The 14,657-nt window shown below is 54.1% G+C and overlaps 4 protein-coding genes across 4 annotated transcripts; all 4 read left to right on the forward strand.

Annotated features, from left to right (window-relative positions):
* Positions 1-3,642: 3,642 nt before the first annotated feature.
* CTAM01_04355 (CFEM domain-containing protein) lies at positions 3,643-5,201 on the forward strand (the record flags this gene model as incomplete). Its single annotated transcript, XM_060520385.1, has 4 exons — positions 3,643-3,859; positions 3,935-3,960; positions 4,022-4,524; positions 4,604-5,201. The coding sequence occupies 4 exons, from the start codon at positions 3,643-3,645 to the stop codon at positions 5,199-5,201; spliced, it is 1,344 nt and encodes a 447-aa protein (XP_060385030.1).
* Positions 5,202-6,919: 1,718 nt separating this feature from the next.
* Positions 6,920-7,135, forward strand: CTAM01_04356 (uncharacterized protein; the record flags this gene model as incomplete). The annotated part of the gene is made up of 1 exon (XM_060520386.1): positions 6,920-7,135. A coding segment is annotated over one exon (216 nt), but the record flags the coding sequence as incomplete, so codon positions are not given.
* Positions 7,136-7,456: 321 nt separating this feature from the next.
* On the forward strand, positions 7,457-8,596 carry CTAM01_04357 (RmlD substrate binding domain-containing protein; the record flags this gene model as incomplete). The annotated part of the gene is made up of 4 exons (XM_060520387.1): positions 7,457-7,641; positions 7,701-7,720; positions 7,790-8,242; positions 8,301-8,596. 4 exons carry the CDS (start codon positions 7,457-7,459, stop codon positions 8,594-8,596), a joined length of 954 nt encoding a protein of 317 aa, XP_060385032.1.
* A 1,895-nt stretch (positions 8,597-10,491) lies between these two features.
* CTAM01_04358 (uncharacterized protein) lies at positions 10,492-14,656 on the forward strand (the record flags this gene model as incomplete). The annotated part of the gene is made up of 2 exons (XM_060520388.1): positions 10,492-12,780; positions 12,851-14,656. 2 exons carry the CDS (start codon positions 10,492-10,494, stop codon positions 14,654-14,656), a joined length of 4,095 nt encoding a protein of 1,364 aa, XP_060385033.1.
* Position 14,657: the final 1 nt, after the last annotated feature.

Consider the following 14,657-nt stretch of genomic DNA (forward strand, 5'->3'; position numbering starts at 1 on the left):
ATGAGTACTCGTCACATGAGATTGTTCAGGCAGGCATGTTTAGCAATGTGAGTTCATGCCTCGTCGTGTTGACTTTTCAAAACTCTGGAATTGGATGAACCGTCTAAGCTGAGAGTAAAGTTTTAGGTAAGGCAACGTCTATTGAGCGAGTCAAGTTGTTACATTCCAACAAGATTTCTGCAGCACTCTTGAGCTTCTCGTCTTTTTCATTGCTTCTTTTCCTTCTTCGTACTCCACGAAAGGTTCCACTTGGTCCGTTTTGCTACTCATCTTTAGGTCCACACGGCCGCACAAGAACATAACCAACAACCAACAGTCCAACGCTAGCTCAGGCGTGCATGTATTTCGTATGGGAGATTTGCATACGCAAGATTCTTCATCGCAAGGATTATAGGCCCCCTCTCAGCTGTCCGCGGTATCCCAGCCAGTTGCCAGATTTGGCTGGTAAGAAGACAGCAAGGTTGAAGCCGGTCTTACACAAAGTCCCCGAAATCCTTTTCTCGCACAATTCTCCTTGTTTGGTTGGCTCTGGGAAAAGAACAGAGAGGTCACCATGTGATCAAGGCACAGTCACTCCTGGCGCAAAGATGCGCAAGGACTGCGAACGGTATTTCACTAGCGATTCAGTCATGTACCAAGGGGTCGAGCCTTGAGGATGGCGGAGACACGCTCGATAGAAGAGAGGGATTCTCCATGTTATGACCACGATCCGGCTGTTTCGTTTTGCTCCCGACGTGTTTAGGTTCGTAAAGAACCCATCATCCCTTTTTTTATTTTTCTTTTGAGACGAAAGCTTAAGCCTGTCACGACGACACTGCTGAGTTGTGTATGTAAGTGTGATATTTTGTTGGCCGCCCACATTACGGAGACGAAGACTCGTAACGATAAAAGGGAGGGCTTACTGAGCGAGCATTCATCCGAAATTGTCAAGAGAAGAGGAAGGGCTTGGGAGAACGATTCTGCGGCATGGTGCAGTAGGATCACCTCGAGGCCGAAACTCCTTCTTTCTTTTTCGTTCTCACTCACTCACACCTTTGCCTGCCGGTTGGTCGGCATGCATGACGTGGAGGGAGTGGCCCGGGTGTTGGCAACCCCTGTCCCGCGCAGAATAGATTGAGGGCGAATTAATATATGCTCGGCGGGGGCAGCGGGCTTGCAAATCCTGTCGGACCATCGGGTGCCGCGCCCTGTCTTCCCGCGAGGTGATCATTCAAAGCAAAGACCACCTTTGGATCTCTGCAACAATACGGGTTTTCCGATATCTTATCAATTTCGGCGCCTTGTTCTGGGGTATTAGTTGGGGAGGGCAGTGCCATCCATAGACGTTTTGGCGATGATGGACGTCTATGACAAGTCGATGTCAGATACCAAAACATCGGGAATCTTCAATACGCAGCACGTCACCGAATTCGCGGCAAAGCAAGCAGAAAGTAGGTGTGACAGCACGGCAGTCGAAAAGTTCCCGACGGACCTGCGTCTTTTTTCTTTCTTCTTCATGTCAACGTGGGAAAGCCGAGACACATGGGACTTCCCGTGGGTAATCTGCTGTGCCGCCGGTGGCAATGCAATTGATTTCTTCAGGAGACCCGTCAGTTCTTCAGAGAACTTGCTTCAGTCTTCGTCAGCTGTCAACCCAATCCCGTCGGCCTCGCGAGAACTAGAGGCCGCATGCATAGAACTTGAGTAGGAGAGTCTAGCCATATCCGCCAATCTCGGCTTCCGAGTTCCTGCTCTTTCACAAGTATACACATCACTCTCTCGCGTCTTGTCGCCTCCCTTCCCTAACCAAGTATTGAAGAGCGAGACGGGGCCCCTATTCCTACTGCCTATCCGTACCTACATGCATCCCTACGGAGTACATGCACTTCGTATGGAGAGACTGCAGAAGCAGTGAACACGGCTCGATGCCCAACTCAGCAATTCGCTCAACGGCGGCCGCAGCTGCGCTAGCGAAAAGTCCCAGGTTCGCAAGCTCAGCGTATCTGTAGTGTAGTGTGTAATTCCAGGTTGGTTTCACCTGGTCCGAACTTGCTGCGGAACCCCGGTGTACCTGCATCCCGGGATTCGGCCTGGAAACATGGGTTCGTCGGCCACAGTCCTTAGCCACTAACAACAATTATACGAAGTCACCAACGCTCATCAAGTACACAACTGTGACAACCATCCAAACCCCGGTCTGGGCCCACGAGTGACTGTACGTCAACCTCTAGCCATCGTTCGATAACCCAGAGTCTCCAAGAAAATGCTACTCCGATGAAGCTCCATTGCTCCACGCCTGCCAGATGGCCGCCCGCGATCGCTGCAGGCAACCCACCCTCGCAGTCCTCGCTCACACCCCCAGTCCCACGGTCTGCTCCTACAGGCCGGCCTTTGAGCAGCGAGGCTCGCCTTTAATTTACACAGTAGCCTATCCGTACAGTCTATTCCTTCTCACCATGGAGCGATAGGAGGGGGCAAATGCGAGCGGCTTCGGGTTCTTTTCCTCGTTGGGCAGCATAACGGGGGGACACATCCGCCCCTCTCTTCCCACTCCAGGCTGGAGTCGCTGGTCTATCCGTACAGCCCGACACCCCTCTCCCCATCTTTGCCAAGTAAGCTTGTTGACGGGAACTCACAGACATGAGACCATCTTGCAACGTCCAGAAGCTGTCAAGGAAGACAATGGAAGGAGTGTAATGGACGGGAAGGTTGCTTTCTTGGTACGCCACTGACGCTCGGTAGTCTCAACGGTTACTAGTCATGGCGCTGTCTCTCATTGAGGAGAAGCAAGACTACAGTTTGGGCTCCCAAGCAGCGACATATTCCCACATAGATCGACGGCGGGATGGTGTGGAACTGGGAAGAAAGCCCCAAACATCTGGGTTCTTCCTCGACCCCCCTCAATGTCTGCTCGGGGGCTGTACCTACATCGTTAAGAATTTGACTGCCCAACACAAGGATATCGATCGAACTCTTGGCCAGCGAAGATGATATCCTTGCCAGATGTAAAGCAGCAGGAGCAGGCGCCAAGGGGGTGTGGGAGGAAAAAAAGAATCCTGGTGTAGGGATTTGCCAGCACCTCCGTCCTTCTCCCCAAAGAGCAGCTCCAGTTTCTCTTCCCACAGCCGCACCCACATGACTGGTAACAGGATCTGTTTTGGAAAGCCAGGGCCGCCACATTTCGTGTAAAGCTGTTCAGACTCTAGAGGGCAAAGGCCACCGAGAGGTCCTCCTCGATTGGCCCTGCCTGCCTGCCGCTATTCCGTTTCTTCTCCTGTATCCCGGCCCTGTCTTGCTTCAAGTCTAGGAAGAGGCAGACAGGCTGACCTTTTTCATTACATCTTTGTAGCCAAGTTCTGTCGTCTCTTTTTTGACCTGTGTGGCCACCCCTACCTGAGTTGTACGCCTTTCACTTCAAGACGTGCAAGAAGAGTTTGAAGAAAAAGGCGTTTCCTTTCCAAGCAAGCTGCATTCTTACCCCAGGAGGGCAATGGCATATAGAATCTACCTCTATCCCCGTCCTGTCTTTCTGAACCGTTTCCCACGCCCTCGCATCAGATATCTGACCCCCGTTTGTTGGTCAAGGCTCTCTTGAGCTTGAAATGAAAACTGGTATACACCTTGGCAGAACTCTCAATCTGACGAAGATCGAGGACGTCCAACATGTCTCAGGCCGTAGCGGCGCTGGTCCACGCGGCTCAGTTAAGGGACACAAGTAGCACCTCGGCGGCGCTGCCACCCATCACCGACGACTATCCGTACCCTTATTCCTCTCTGCAACATACCGGTTTCTTTGTGCTATTCTTCTTTCCGACGATTGCTCTCCTCGTGGTAGGCCTACGGGTGTATAGTCGAGTCTCAACCAAGCAATTTGGCTGGGGTCAGTTGAATCCAAGACCTCGATCTGAGTTGACATTCTCTCCCAATGAACTGTAACTAATCTTTGCCGATGCAGATGATGGCTTGATTTGCTTTGCCATGGTAAGTCTGACAGCCCGAATATCTCACCTCTCTAAGTAGTTACCAACATTGAACCATCCAGGCAGATTCCATTGCCGAGACAGCAGCATCATACATGGGAATGCGGTTAGGATTCATCGGCATTCACGTCAGCGACATACCCCTCGAAGCCGACAGCCGCCTCGGGAGCCTCTGGAACTACATCATCCAGCTGCTGTACAACCCAATCCTAGCCATCGTCAAGACGTCAGTGCTCATGTTCCTGCTCCGGCTCAGCGGCCAGAAGAGGTCGGTCCGGTACGCCATCCACGCGCTTAACGTCTTCAACATTGCGCTCGGCATCGCCATCTTCACGACGATCATCTTCCAGTGCCAGCCCATCAGCTACTTTTGGGAAAAGGCGGGTCGGAACCCGCCGACGGAGGGCAAGTGTATCGACATGGCCGCCTTCTACGTCAGCACCGCCTCCCTCACCATCTTCACCGACGTGCTGGCCCTGGCCTTGCCCTTTTGGATCTTCCTCGGGCTCAAGATGCCTCTCCGCGTCAAGATGGCGCTTCTTGCAGTATTTGGGCTCGGCGCTGTGTAAGTCACAAGGCCATGACATATATGACTTTCGGGCATACCACCCCCCCCCTTTTGCTAATACACCTTTATCTCGTAGTGTCACCGCCGTCAGTGTCCTCCGCCTCGCATGGCTAATCGAGATATCCTATCACATCAACCAGCAAGACCCGACCTACGACATCCGCTTCACCTACTCCGCCGTCGAAACGAACCTAGCCATCATCACAGCCTCTGCTCCCGCGCTGCGCGGCCTCTTCCTCCGTTGGTTCCCCAAGTTCTTCGCCTCCCTCAAGAGCTCCTCCAACGGTCGCTATGGAGGCGGCTACGTGCGCAGCGGCGATCCGACCAAGAAGTCCCGCAACACGGTGGCGACGGCCACGGCCACGACGGGAACCAGAGGCCGCTCGAATACCGCGCGCAACGCCGCCGACGCGTTTCAGCTCAAGAGCATGAAAGGCCGGTCCGAGATCCGGGGCCACTCACCCACTACGAGCGAGGAGGAGATTATGACGTACGACGGGATCATGCGCACGACGGAAGTGAATATCGTGTACGACGAACGAAGGGATTCGACGCCGCGTGGGGGTGGCGGGAGGAGAGATGCTGCGCCTAGGGATAGGGATAGAGATGCGGGTGCGGGCAAACGCGATTACGACGCAAAGCTATATTCGACGACCAGCTCAGGAAGTTTCTGAAGAAGTGAGGGCGGGAACCTCGTCTGCCTTTCTGATGCTAGTTGCTAGTTGCTTTTTTAACTATTGATGACCATGTATACAAGAATACCAAACCACATCGCGAATTCGTCCTATTGCTACCTCACTTTGAGGTGGGATGCAGTGGGCGAGAACTAACAATTAGATACATAGTAGACCAAAGACGAACCCTCCACTGGGATTGCATGTATTAAGATGCTGTGTTATAGCATCAAGCTGACCCAGGAAACAGAAATAGAGAGTTCACGCACACACCCCCACCTGGAAACTTTTGTCACTCAACTTGACACTTGCTCAATGGAACCTCATCGCTTTGACATTGCATGAATGGCCCATATCGGAGCTGTTCTATTGCCCCCCGCATGATCTGGGCTGACGAGTCTTCGCGGCTCTGCAACCTGTAAGAGAGTTTGCAACCTCCAGCGCCCCCGGTTTTCGACTAGACATCAACCTACATGAATCGCAGAATGTAGTATTTCGAGCAAAATGCCTTGGAACGCAGCGACAATGACAGAGGGGCTTTGCGGCTGTAACAATTCACCCGCCGGAAGGGATAAGAGAGTTGAGCATGGTAGCAACCGCCACCTGTCCGACGGTGACGGTTTTCCCTGTCGCGCCATTTTCAGAGAGAGAGTCTAGCTGCCTCGTTTCTTCCCTTTTCTCTTTCGAATGAACAGTCACAACGCCCTTGTCACCTACTCCACGGATGGAACGACGATGCCATCCGGAGCGGAGAATCTGGGCCGGGTATGAAAGACCACTTTCCAACTTTCAAGTCTCGAGGAATGTTCCTAGCGATATTGCGCATGCCGGACCGAGTCGTGGCATTGCGCCATCCTTCACTCTCACTTTCTATGTGCCTTATCTTTTTGGAAGGGCCCCAAGCTGTAATCTTACGAATTTTCTCATCGTCTACTCATCAGTTGGTAGAATTGGTACTTTGCGAATTGAGTTTTGCCCGTCCAAGGCACTATTGCTTCTCCTGCTGAACTCTGCATACGCCGGCGCTGTATCTGTACCAAGTTCTGAAATGCTCGTATCAAGCTCTGATAGATGAATCTATGGCAGGGTTGTTGACTGGCGCCTCTAACGTTTCTTCTTATGGGAAGCTGCCAAAATCTTCCTCTGCATGAGGTAGGGCAGAAGATAGGCTCCCCGCTACGCAAGCCATACTCGAAGAGAGGATGGGGTCGGATGATCGCATGCGGTCTTGGCGAGGGTCTCCCTGTGCATGCTTTCGAGCTAGAAGGGCGCATGTCCAGCAGGCATTGGCACGGATAATGTAGGGCGCAAAGCTTCAGGTTCACCGCTGAAGAGAACATGATCGGCCTAGGCACCGTGTCTCGATCAGTGCTAGCCGCTCGTATCTCTCCGAAATGAATTTCCCTAGAGGAGTCGTGGTGCGGTATGGAGGTACAAAAGTACTAACTTCGCAGCCAGACCACGTTGTCAGATAGCTGTGATGAAAGATAACGTTAGACCTGGTGCGAGATATCGCGAGCTGTGTAAAACGGGGCTAGGAATCTTGCAGTGTAGGCGGAATATGGTCGAAAAAATTGCCATGACTCGACGTCAAGAATTGAGGGTTGACGGCATTGTTCACCCGTGGCTCGTACCACCAGCTACGGGTCGAGAGGGAGCCCTTGAAGCCTAGAAAGACGAGAAGATAATACCGCCTGAAAGGACGATGCAATCGTTCCCTCTTGCCTGCCGCCGAGTCTTTCGGCACGAGGCGTTGCGCAGCCGCATACCTGTCAGTCGATCATTCAAATTGGGGACGATTCCAGAAGTTGAGGCGAGTCTTCTTTTGGAACGTCAATGCTCACGGGCTGGGCCCCCCATCGATCCCATCTTTGCAAGTTGTCCGGAACCATCCGTTCCGCTGGATTGAGGCTTTGATGGACATGTTCATCTGAAGTTGAAAAGAAAGTTGGATGAAAGCCGTGATGAAGTCAGGAGCAAGCCTGAGGTGGAATACCTCACCTTCGGTATGCATTAGATGAGGATGATGTAATTATGCGAGTTGGCCCAATTGGGTGTCCCGCAACGGTCGGGTCGCGAACCCCACCGCGGGGTAGTCGACGGTACCAGAGCTTTCCATGTAATTGAATGATATCTAGTTCGACACGTTCACTATACGCCTACATTACAGCGGAAACTAGCCAGAAACAGAGAAGGCTCGCTATTTGATTTTAGATATCAATCTCCTAACTAAAGCTCACCTACAATTCCCCAACATGGCGGGTAAAGATGTGGTTGTGACCGGAGCCACTGGTCTCCTCGGAAGACAGGTAGCGCGGGCATTTGACATGAAGAGTTGGAACGTCAAAGGTACGGGATACTCTCGCGCCGATGGCGTCTCCGTCTTCAAAGTCGACCTCGGCAAGACCTCTGATGTTGGAAAGTTTCTTGATGAATCCAAGTAAGGCCACCTTCATCATGCTGATAGCCTGTACCATACCTTACTGACGATCATGGTAGGCCTCAGGTAGTTGTGCACTGTATGTACACCAGCATCCTCTACATAAGACAAAAAATTTCAGCACAAGCTCACACAATAGTATAAACAGGCGCCGCCCAGAGGTTCCCAGACAAGGTGGACAGCGACCCGGACGCCGCCCGCGCCCTCAACGTCGAGGCCACACGGTCTCTCGCCAAGCTCTGCGCCGCCCGCTCGACCTTGCTCATCTACATCTCGACCGACTACGTCTTCTCGGGAAAGCAAGGGGACGCCCCCTACGAGGCTGAAGCGGAGACGGGGCCGACGAACCTCTATGGCCAGACCAAGCTGGACGGCGAGCGCGCCGTACTGGAGGAGTACAAGGCTGCCGGCCGCGCGGGACTGGGTCTCGTCCTTCGTGTGCCTGTGCTGTACGGAAAGGCGGACACGCCGGCGGAGAGCGCAACCAATGTTCTCATGGACACGCTGTGGAAGACGCAGGACGGGGGCGCCAAGGTGAAGATGGATCACTGGGCGATTCGGTACCCGACCAACACGGAGGATATTGGGCGCGTGTGTCATGGTAAGTCGCGAGCTGCTTAACGAGAGCAACGAACGTACATGGCTGACGAGGACTGCAGATATCGCCGAAAAGTACCTCGGGGCCGAGGACCGTAGCTCGTTCCCCAAGATCCTGCAGTTTTCCAGCGAGGACAAGATGACAAAGTACGAAATTTGCCAAAAGTTTGCGGATATTATGGATCTCTCCATGGACGGCATCATTGCGAACACGGAGGGCAACGATCCGAACGCGAGTGTCCAGCGGCCGTACGACTGTCATCTTAGCACGCGGGCTCTCAAGGACCTGGGTATTGATGTGTCGACAAGTGACTTCATCGGGTGGTGGAGGCGCGAAGTGCATGCTTTCCGGCACTGAACGTGGCTTCATCGTGTCTCACTGGGATAAATGTGTATATCTGGACAATCTCGGTGCGCAGATTCGAACTCGACTAGACTTGCATCGAGGGGAACGCTGTGATGTGGCGTAGAAGGCGGTGGCTTCACGGGACAAGGGCCTCTTTGGTCACAGATATGATGTGCCCGTGTCTCCTCGGTTTTTCACAGGATGCTTACCTGGTGTTGAATCGCAACGAGTCGATACAAAAGTAGAGACATCAACAAGTGGCATATCTGAGTTTAGGCTATCGACTTGTCTCATGCGGCTATACCCAGCAGTAGTCACAAAATGCGAAAGAGAAAAGTAACAAGGAAGAAGAATTAAGAAAGAGAAAAATGATCAACTGTAGAACCAGGATTTGGAAGCTCCAGTTAAAGTAAAGCCACATTTGAAATTACGGGTGTCTTGGTTCCTACGATCCGAAGATCCCACCTGTCTTCATTCCTTTTGAGTATTGGGATTGGAGGAGGTAAATCTAATTTGTAACTCGCGATCATGCGAACATTGAGTGGCCCCAGACGTGAAGAGAATGAAAAGAGGTAGAGGCACGATGAAGTGTGTAAACTTGAATCGGGCGGGTAAGGTGTCTCAAAGGGCGATGGAATTCTGTCGGTTCATCGCGGACGCTTCCAGGGCATCATGCGCAATATGACAAACAACGTGAAGCAATCTCATAAATCACGAAATCCGCATCTCGCTGAAATTACAATCCTGATTACACGGGCTCACCGCTCACGGAGGATTCTGCCCAGGCCGAGGTCGCGTCCATCATGTAGGAGAAAGTGTAAACACTGACACGTCAAGAGGGAGTCGGGGTCTGGTCAGGAATGCAGTGCTTGCCCGTTCCTGAACCACAATCCATATTCAATTGGGGGTGCAAATTGGATGAAGGTTGACTGGCATTCGGCAAAGGACGTGCGGCGTCGCGCTCTCGGTGTGCTTTGCATGCCTCTGGAGACACATGGACCCCTTTCATCAGCTGACGCGTGATCTACTGGATAGTCCACAGGTAAGGTGAGATACCTGAGGTGAATAGAGAAAGGATGAGGCGATTGCCGGGAGAGATGTAAAAAGTCTCCCTTGCCTGCCGTCTTCTTGGACCCCGACTTATGGGAAGGAGAGGTCTCGCCACATTTTCTTTTTTTCCCCTTCCTTCTTTCCTCCTTCGCTCTTTGCTCCTGGTTCCGCCTGTTCGCTGCCTGCATCAACGTCCATCATTTTTCTTGTACGACACAACGTCTAAATTTCTTCATCATCGTCAACTTTCTTTGCTTATTGTTTCAACTCACAAAGTGCTACTATTGTAGCCATCTAATCTAATCAATATTAACTCACATCTTATTTTTACCTTTACCTTTTGCGCGAACCCCCGTCAAAGATTTCCCTATCCGGGAACCGAGGAGACCGAAAAAAACAAGTTTGGTCGGGACGGACCACCAGCCCTATCAATCCCATCTTTCGTTATCTATCACTTGCAGGGAGATCTGCAGGGTCCTGGGGCAGCACCGCAGCAGCAATCAAAGGAAGGGGGAAATAAGGGCAAAGGCTGCAAGATAACGTTCAAGTGTTCCCTGCTGGGCTGGGGGCGATCAGCTCGGAGGGTTCCAAGGTTCCAGCGGACTGGGCCGCAGCCGCACAACGCCGTCGCCGCTACCATCGACGCCATCGGACGAGAAAATCCGGGGTTCTGATTTCAAGGCCCTGTCTAGCATCGCATCGCATTGTATCGCATCAGGCGAACGGTTCAAGGGACAGGATAGCGAGACGACGAAGGCGACACTGCCGAGGAAGAGAAGGGGAACGAGCTCTGAAAACGAAATAACACAATCACTTGACACACAAATCGCGCACCCACACCCATCCACCCACCCACAATGGAAGGGTTTCCGCGTATTAATCGCACCATGTCGGCAGGCCCAGGGCCACCGAAATCACCTGCGCCGCATCCACCCCGACGAGGCCAGAGCGTCACCGCCGGGAGGCTCACACGGTACAGAAGCGTGCGGGAGCACAAGAGTGTGCTGGACTTTGGACGCAACTGGCGGGACTGGGAGGTGGATATTTTCCAGGACGACGAGACGGTGTCCAATGCAACGACCGAGACGGGCACCGCGACAAGCATTGCGCTGGGTCTAGGCATTGGAATTGCCGTGGATGAAGAGGAGGGAGCCGTTGGTGGTGGTGGTGATGATGGACAGGCATCGGTCTCGTCGCCGCATCGTCATGATCAGTATGGGCAGCAGCAGCAGCAAACCCCAGCTTCATCATTAAGGAGGAGGCGCACGGCGCCGCTGCTGTCGACGTCGGTGCCGCAAACACCGTCGGGAGCACCGCAGTTGACAATGCAATGGCAGTGGCCCGATCTCATGGCCGGTACCGGCATCAGCGACGCTTCGTCTCCGTTTGATTTTGAGAATTCTCCGGTCAGTAGCGGTGGTCGCTGTGCAGCAACATGGGAAGTTGAAGGCCAAGGAGGAGGGCGTAGTGCGAGTTATTATTGTCGTGGGGGTGGTGGAATTGGCACTGATATTGGCAGTACTGGTGCTGGAGATGGTGTGGTTGGCGGTGGAAAAAGAATGGTGGTCCCAGCCCCTCCCGAATCCCCCGTGCGGTTCAGCTACCCCAATCGACGGCGACCAACCAAGACGGCCCCCAAGGCGGACCTGGACGACAGCTGGAGCCCCTTGCATGGAAGCTCGTCTCCTCCTTTTTTTTTTTCTTCTTCGCCGCCTTCTCTGTCTCCGAAGTCCCCTACGACCACGACTACAGATACCAGGTCCTCTCCTCCTGCAGGCGGTGGTCGTGCCAGTGGTGTTATTACTGGTGCAACAACAGACGCATGCGGCCCTTATGGCCCCAGACCCCCAAGCGAACCGGGTTCCTTATTCTCCCTAGCGCCATCCTATTCCGGGTCCACGTCCCCAGCCCCAGGGGTTCCAGGGGTTTCCTCCACTCAGGCCGCCCCTTTGTACGCCTTGAGCCCCTGTCCGCCGGCCCCGTCTGCAGGATCAGCGTTATTACCACCAGCATCAGCGTCAGCTGCTGATGCGTCTGCGTCTGCGTCTGCGTCTGCGTCTTCTGCTTCTTGGTCTGCGGCACCGAAACCGAACCTCGTCGGGCATGTACCACAACCGCCAACATCGCTGACGACAGTACCTCCTACACCACCACGACTACCCACAGTCCCAGCAGTCCCAGTCGTCCGCGCATTTGCACTTGCGCCTGCATCTGCGCCTGCACCAGCGCCAGGAGAAGGATCCCAAGGAACGGCACCACTTGAACCAGCTACACCACCGCCGCCAGTACCGCATCACCCTCCTCCTCCTCCTCCCCCTCCACCACACTCGCTTTTACATCCAACACAACCATCTCCTCCTGGAATAGGACTGGGACTACTTCCGTTGCCCTTCCCGGCTCAAGGCCAAGCCAAAGCCCAAGCCCAGGCACATCATACCCGAGCACGCGACCTCGTCCCGCCTCCCGGTCCCCATCTGCGCCCTCGTTCGCACAATCCAATCTTGGTTTCTTCCCACTCGTCATGCGCCGACCTGAAGCTCGCTGCCAGGGCTGAACACGCTCGCTCTCAAATTATCACTAAGCTCGCTCTCCAACCTGACTCTCATAACAACAACGACTACACCTACACCAACAAGGAGGACCTCATCCGCAGCAATAACCCCAACTGGGACCAGCAGCTTGCCCGTCAAGAGGAAGATCGACAGCGCCGGCGCCACCAACAACACCAGCAATTGCTCGCCCAGGAGGAAGAAGAGCACCGACGTCGCAAGGAACAGGAAGAGGAGGACGCTGCTCGCTGGGCCGAAGAGGTTGCTCGTCTTGAAGCAGAGACCGATCGCATCTTGGCAGATCAAAAGGCAAAGGACCTCGCAAGACTCCAGGCTCAATTGGCCGCCGTACCCGACGCACCAGCCTCCCGTGTCCGGAGCCCTATTGTCGACAAGTTTACCTTCTTCTTGAGAAAGGGGCGCAAGACCGAACCTGCGAATACCCTCACAAAACCTCCCTCTCAATATTTTCAACCCCTCACCCTCGATCACAGGCCCGTCAGTGTCATGGACCCCTCCCGCTTTATACAAGCCGGTGGCGGCGGCATTGTCCCCCAGACAGATGCCCCAACCTCTGCTAGCAATGCCGGAGAACGCGTTAGTCTTTCCCTCACTCTGACCATGCATGACCCTGATCTTCATCTTTTTGCTAATGCTCTTCTCAAAGCGAGTGACGATACGTTGCATGCAGTCGTCAATCAGTCTTCCTGTCACCCCCGATACTACCCCGAGTGAGATTCTATACTCGGCCGCCAACCTCATGACCCACAACATCAACCCGCAAACCAGTGTTGTGCTCGAGTGCTATTTCGCTTTTGGTCTGGAACGTCGCCTGAGACGCTATGAGCCTGTGGCTCTTGTGATGAACTCTTGGGACCGCGATACGCAGCACTGTCTACTCATCGTACCGGGTGAATCCACGGACAAGAACCCCGACCTGAACCTCGAAGGTGTGCCCCGCACTATCGATCCGCCCCCAGGTCTCATCAACTTCGCGCTATACCACTCTCAGCGGCCCGGTAAATGGAACAAACGCTACGTCACGCTCTTGGAGACTGGGCAAATGTTTTCAGCCAAGAAGAAGGATGCCAAACTGTCGGACAAGGATGCCGTCTCCCTGTGCCATTTATCCGACTTCGACCTGTATACCGTCACCGAAAAGGACATGCTGAAGCAGATCAGAGCTCCAAAGAAGAATTGCTTTGCGGTCAAGAGTCAACAGAAATCAACAGTCTTCCAAAATACGGAAAACTTCATCCACTTCTTCGCCACGGATGATCTAAAACTCGCGGAAGACTTCCAGAAAGTCATTCAAGGGTGGCGTAGTTGGTACATTGCGAACAAAATTGTCGACCTCAACAAGAAGAAATCATCTTCACATAGCGGCAATGCGAGAAACGGAACGAAAACAGGCGGTGGCGGTCTTACAAGAAGCGGCACCTTGCACCGGCCCCGGGCATCCGCCGACGAGACGCCATATACCATTGGAACTTTCTCGCCGCTCCTGGACATGAACACTTTCGAGAAACCGATTGACGATTTCGGGAAGGATTTGGACAACAAGCCGACGGCTCGACACGCAGACCATCACTCTACACCCAGACACACCCAATCCCAGAAGGTTGTCTCCCGATCCAGGACAACGCCGAATCTGTCGCAGCCTCACACAAGGCGACTCATCGACCCCTTTGCCAAGGACGAGTTCAAGTCCGGTGGTTTGTTGGGCCAAGCGTACGAGGGGCGCAAACAACAAGCAGAGAAGGCTGCTCTCACCGCAGACCATCAACAATATGCAGTCGAAAGTCCGTTTACCGGGGGGCACTCGCTGCTCGGCCAGTTCCCAGAACACGAAAACAACGGGATGCCGCAGAGAAGAGGCACGGTGCGTTCGTCTCGCCCCACGGCGACAGACCCCATGCCTCAGCCGCGGAGTCGATCACGGCCTCCCGCCGCACGTCCGACCACCTCATCGCGTCCCAAGACATCAGATGGTGGGTCATCTTCAGGGAAACGAGAGATGCCGCAGCCTCTTGTCGACCTCACGCCCAAGGTGCCCGATTTACCCGCAGCCTGGCGAGACGGCCAAGGTCGCGGTGTACGTGTACCCACCGGAAAGCCCCTCATCGAGATGGCGACGGGCTTGGAGCTTCCAGACGGGCACCTAGGGCCGCAGCTTCCAACCGTTACCCGCATGGGCACGGCAAAGGCGTACCCTCCCCAGCGCATGGCGTCGCAGTCGGCCGCTTCGAGACCGAGGAGTCGGTCCACAGCAGGCGGCGGTGCCGTACGTCGCGTGGTTTCCAACGAGCAGCAGCCTCCCATGCCCTCCATGCCGAGACGATCGTCAAGAAGAGATGACGAGGACGTTCCGCTCATCAACTTTGTGGAACGCGAGAGGGGTCGAGATACGAGGCCTCGCATGTCACAGGGCATGTCGCAGGGTCTCGGACGAAGTGGTACCGTCAGGCACTGAA

Source organism: Colletotrichum tamarilloi (assembly GCF_030869305.1).
Source record: "Colletotrichum tamarilloi strain Tom-12 chromosome Unknown Scaffold_10.1, whole genome shotgun sequence".
NCBI classification, from domain to species: domain Eukaryota; kingdom Fungi; phylum Ascomycota; class Sordariomycetes; order Glomerellales; family Glomerellaceae; genus Colletotrichum; species Colletotrichum tamarilloi.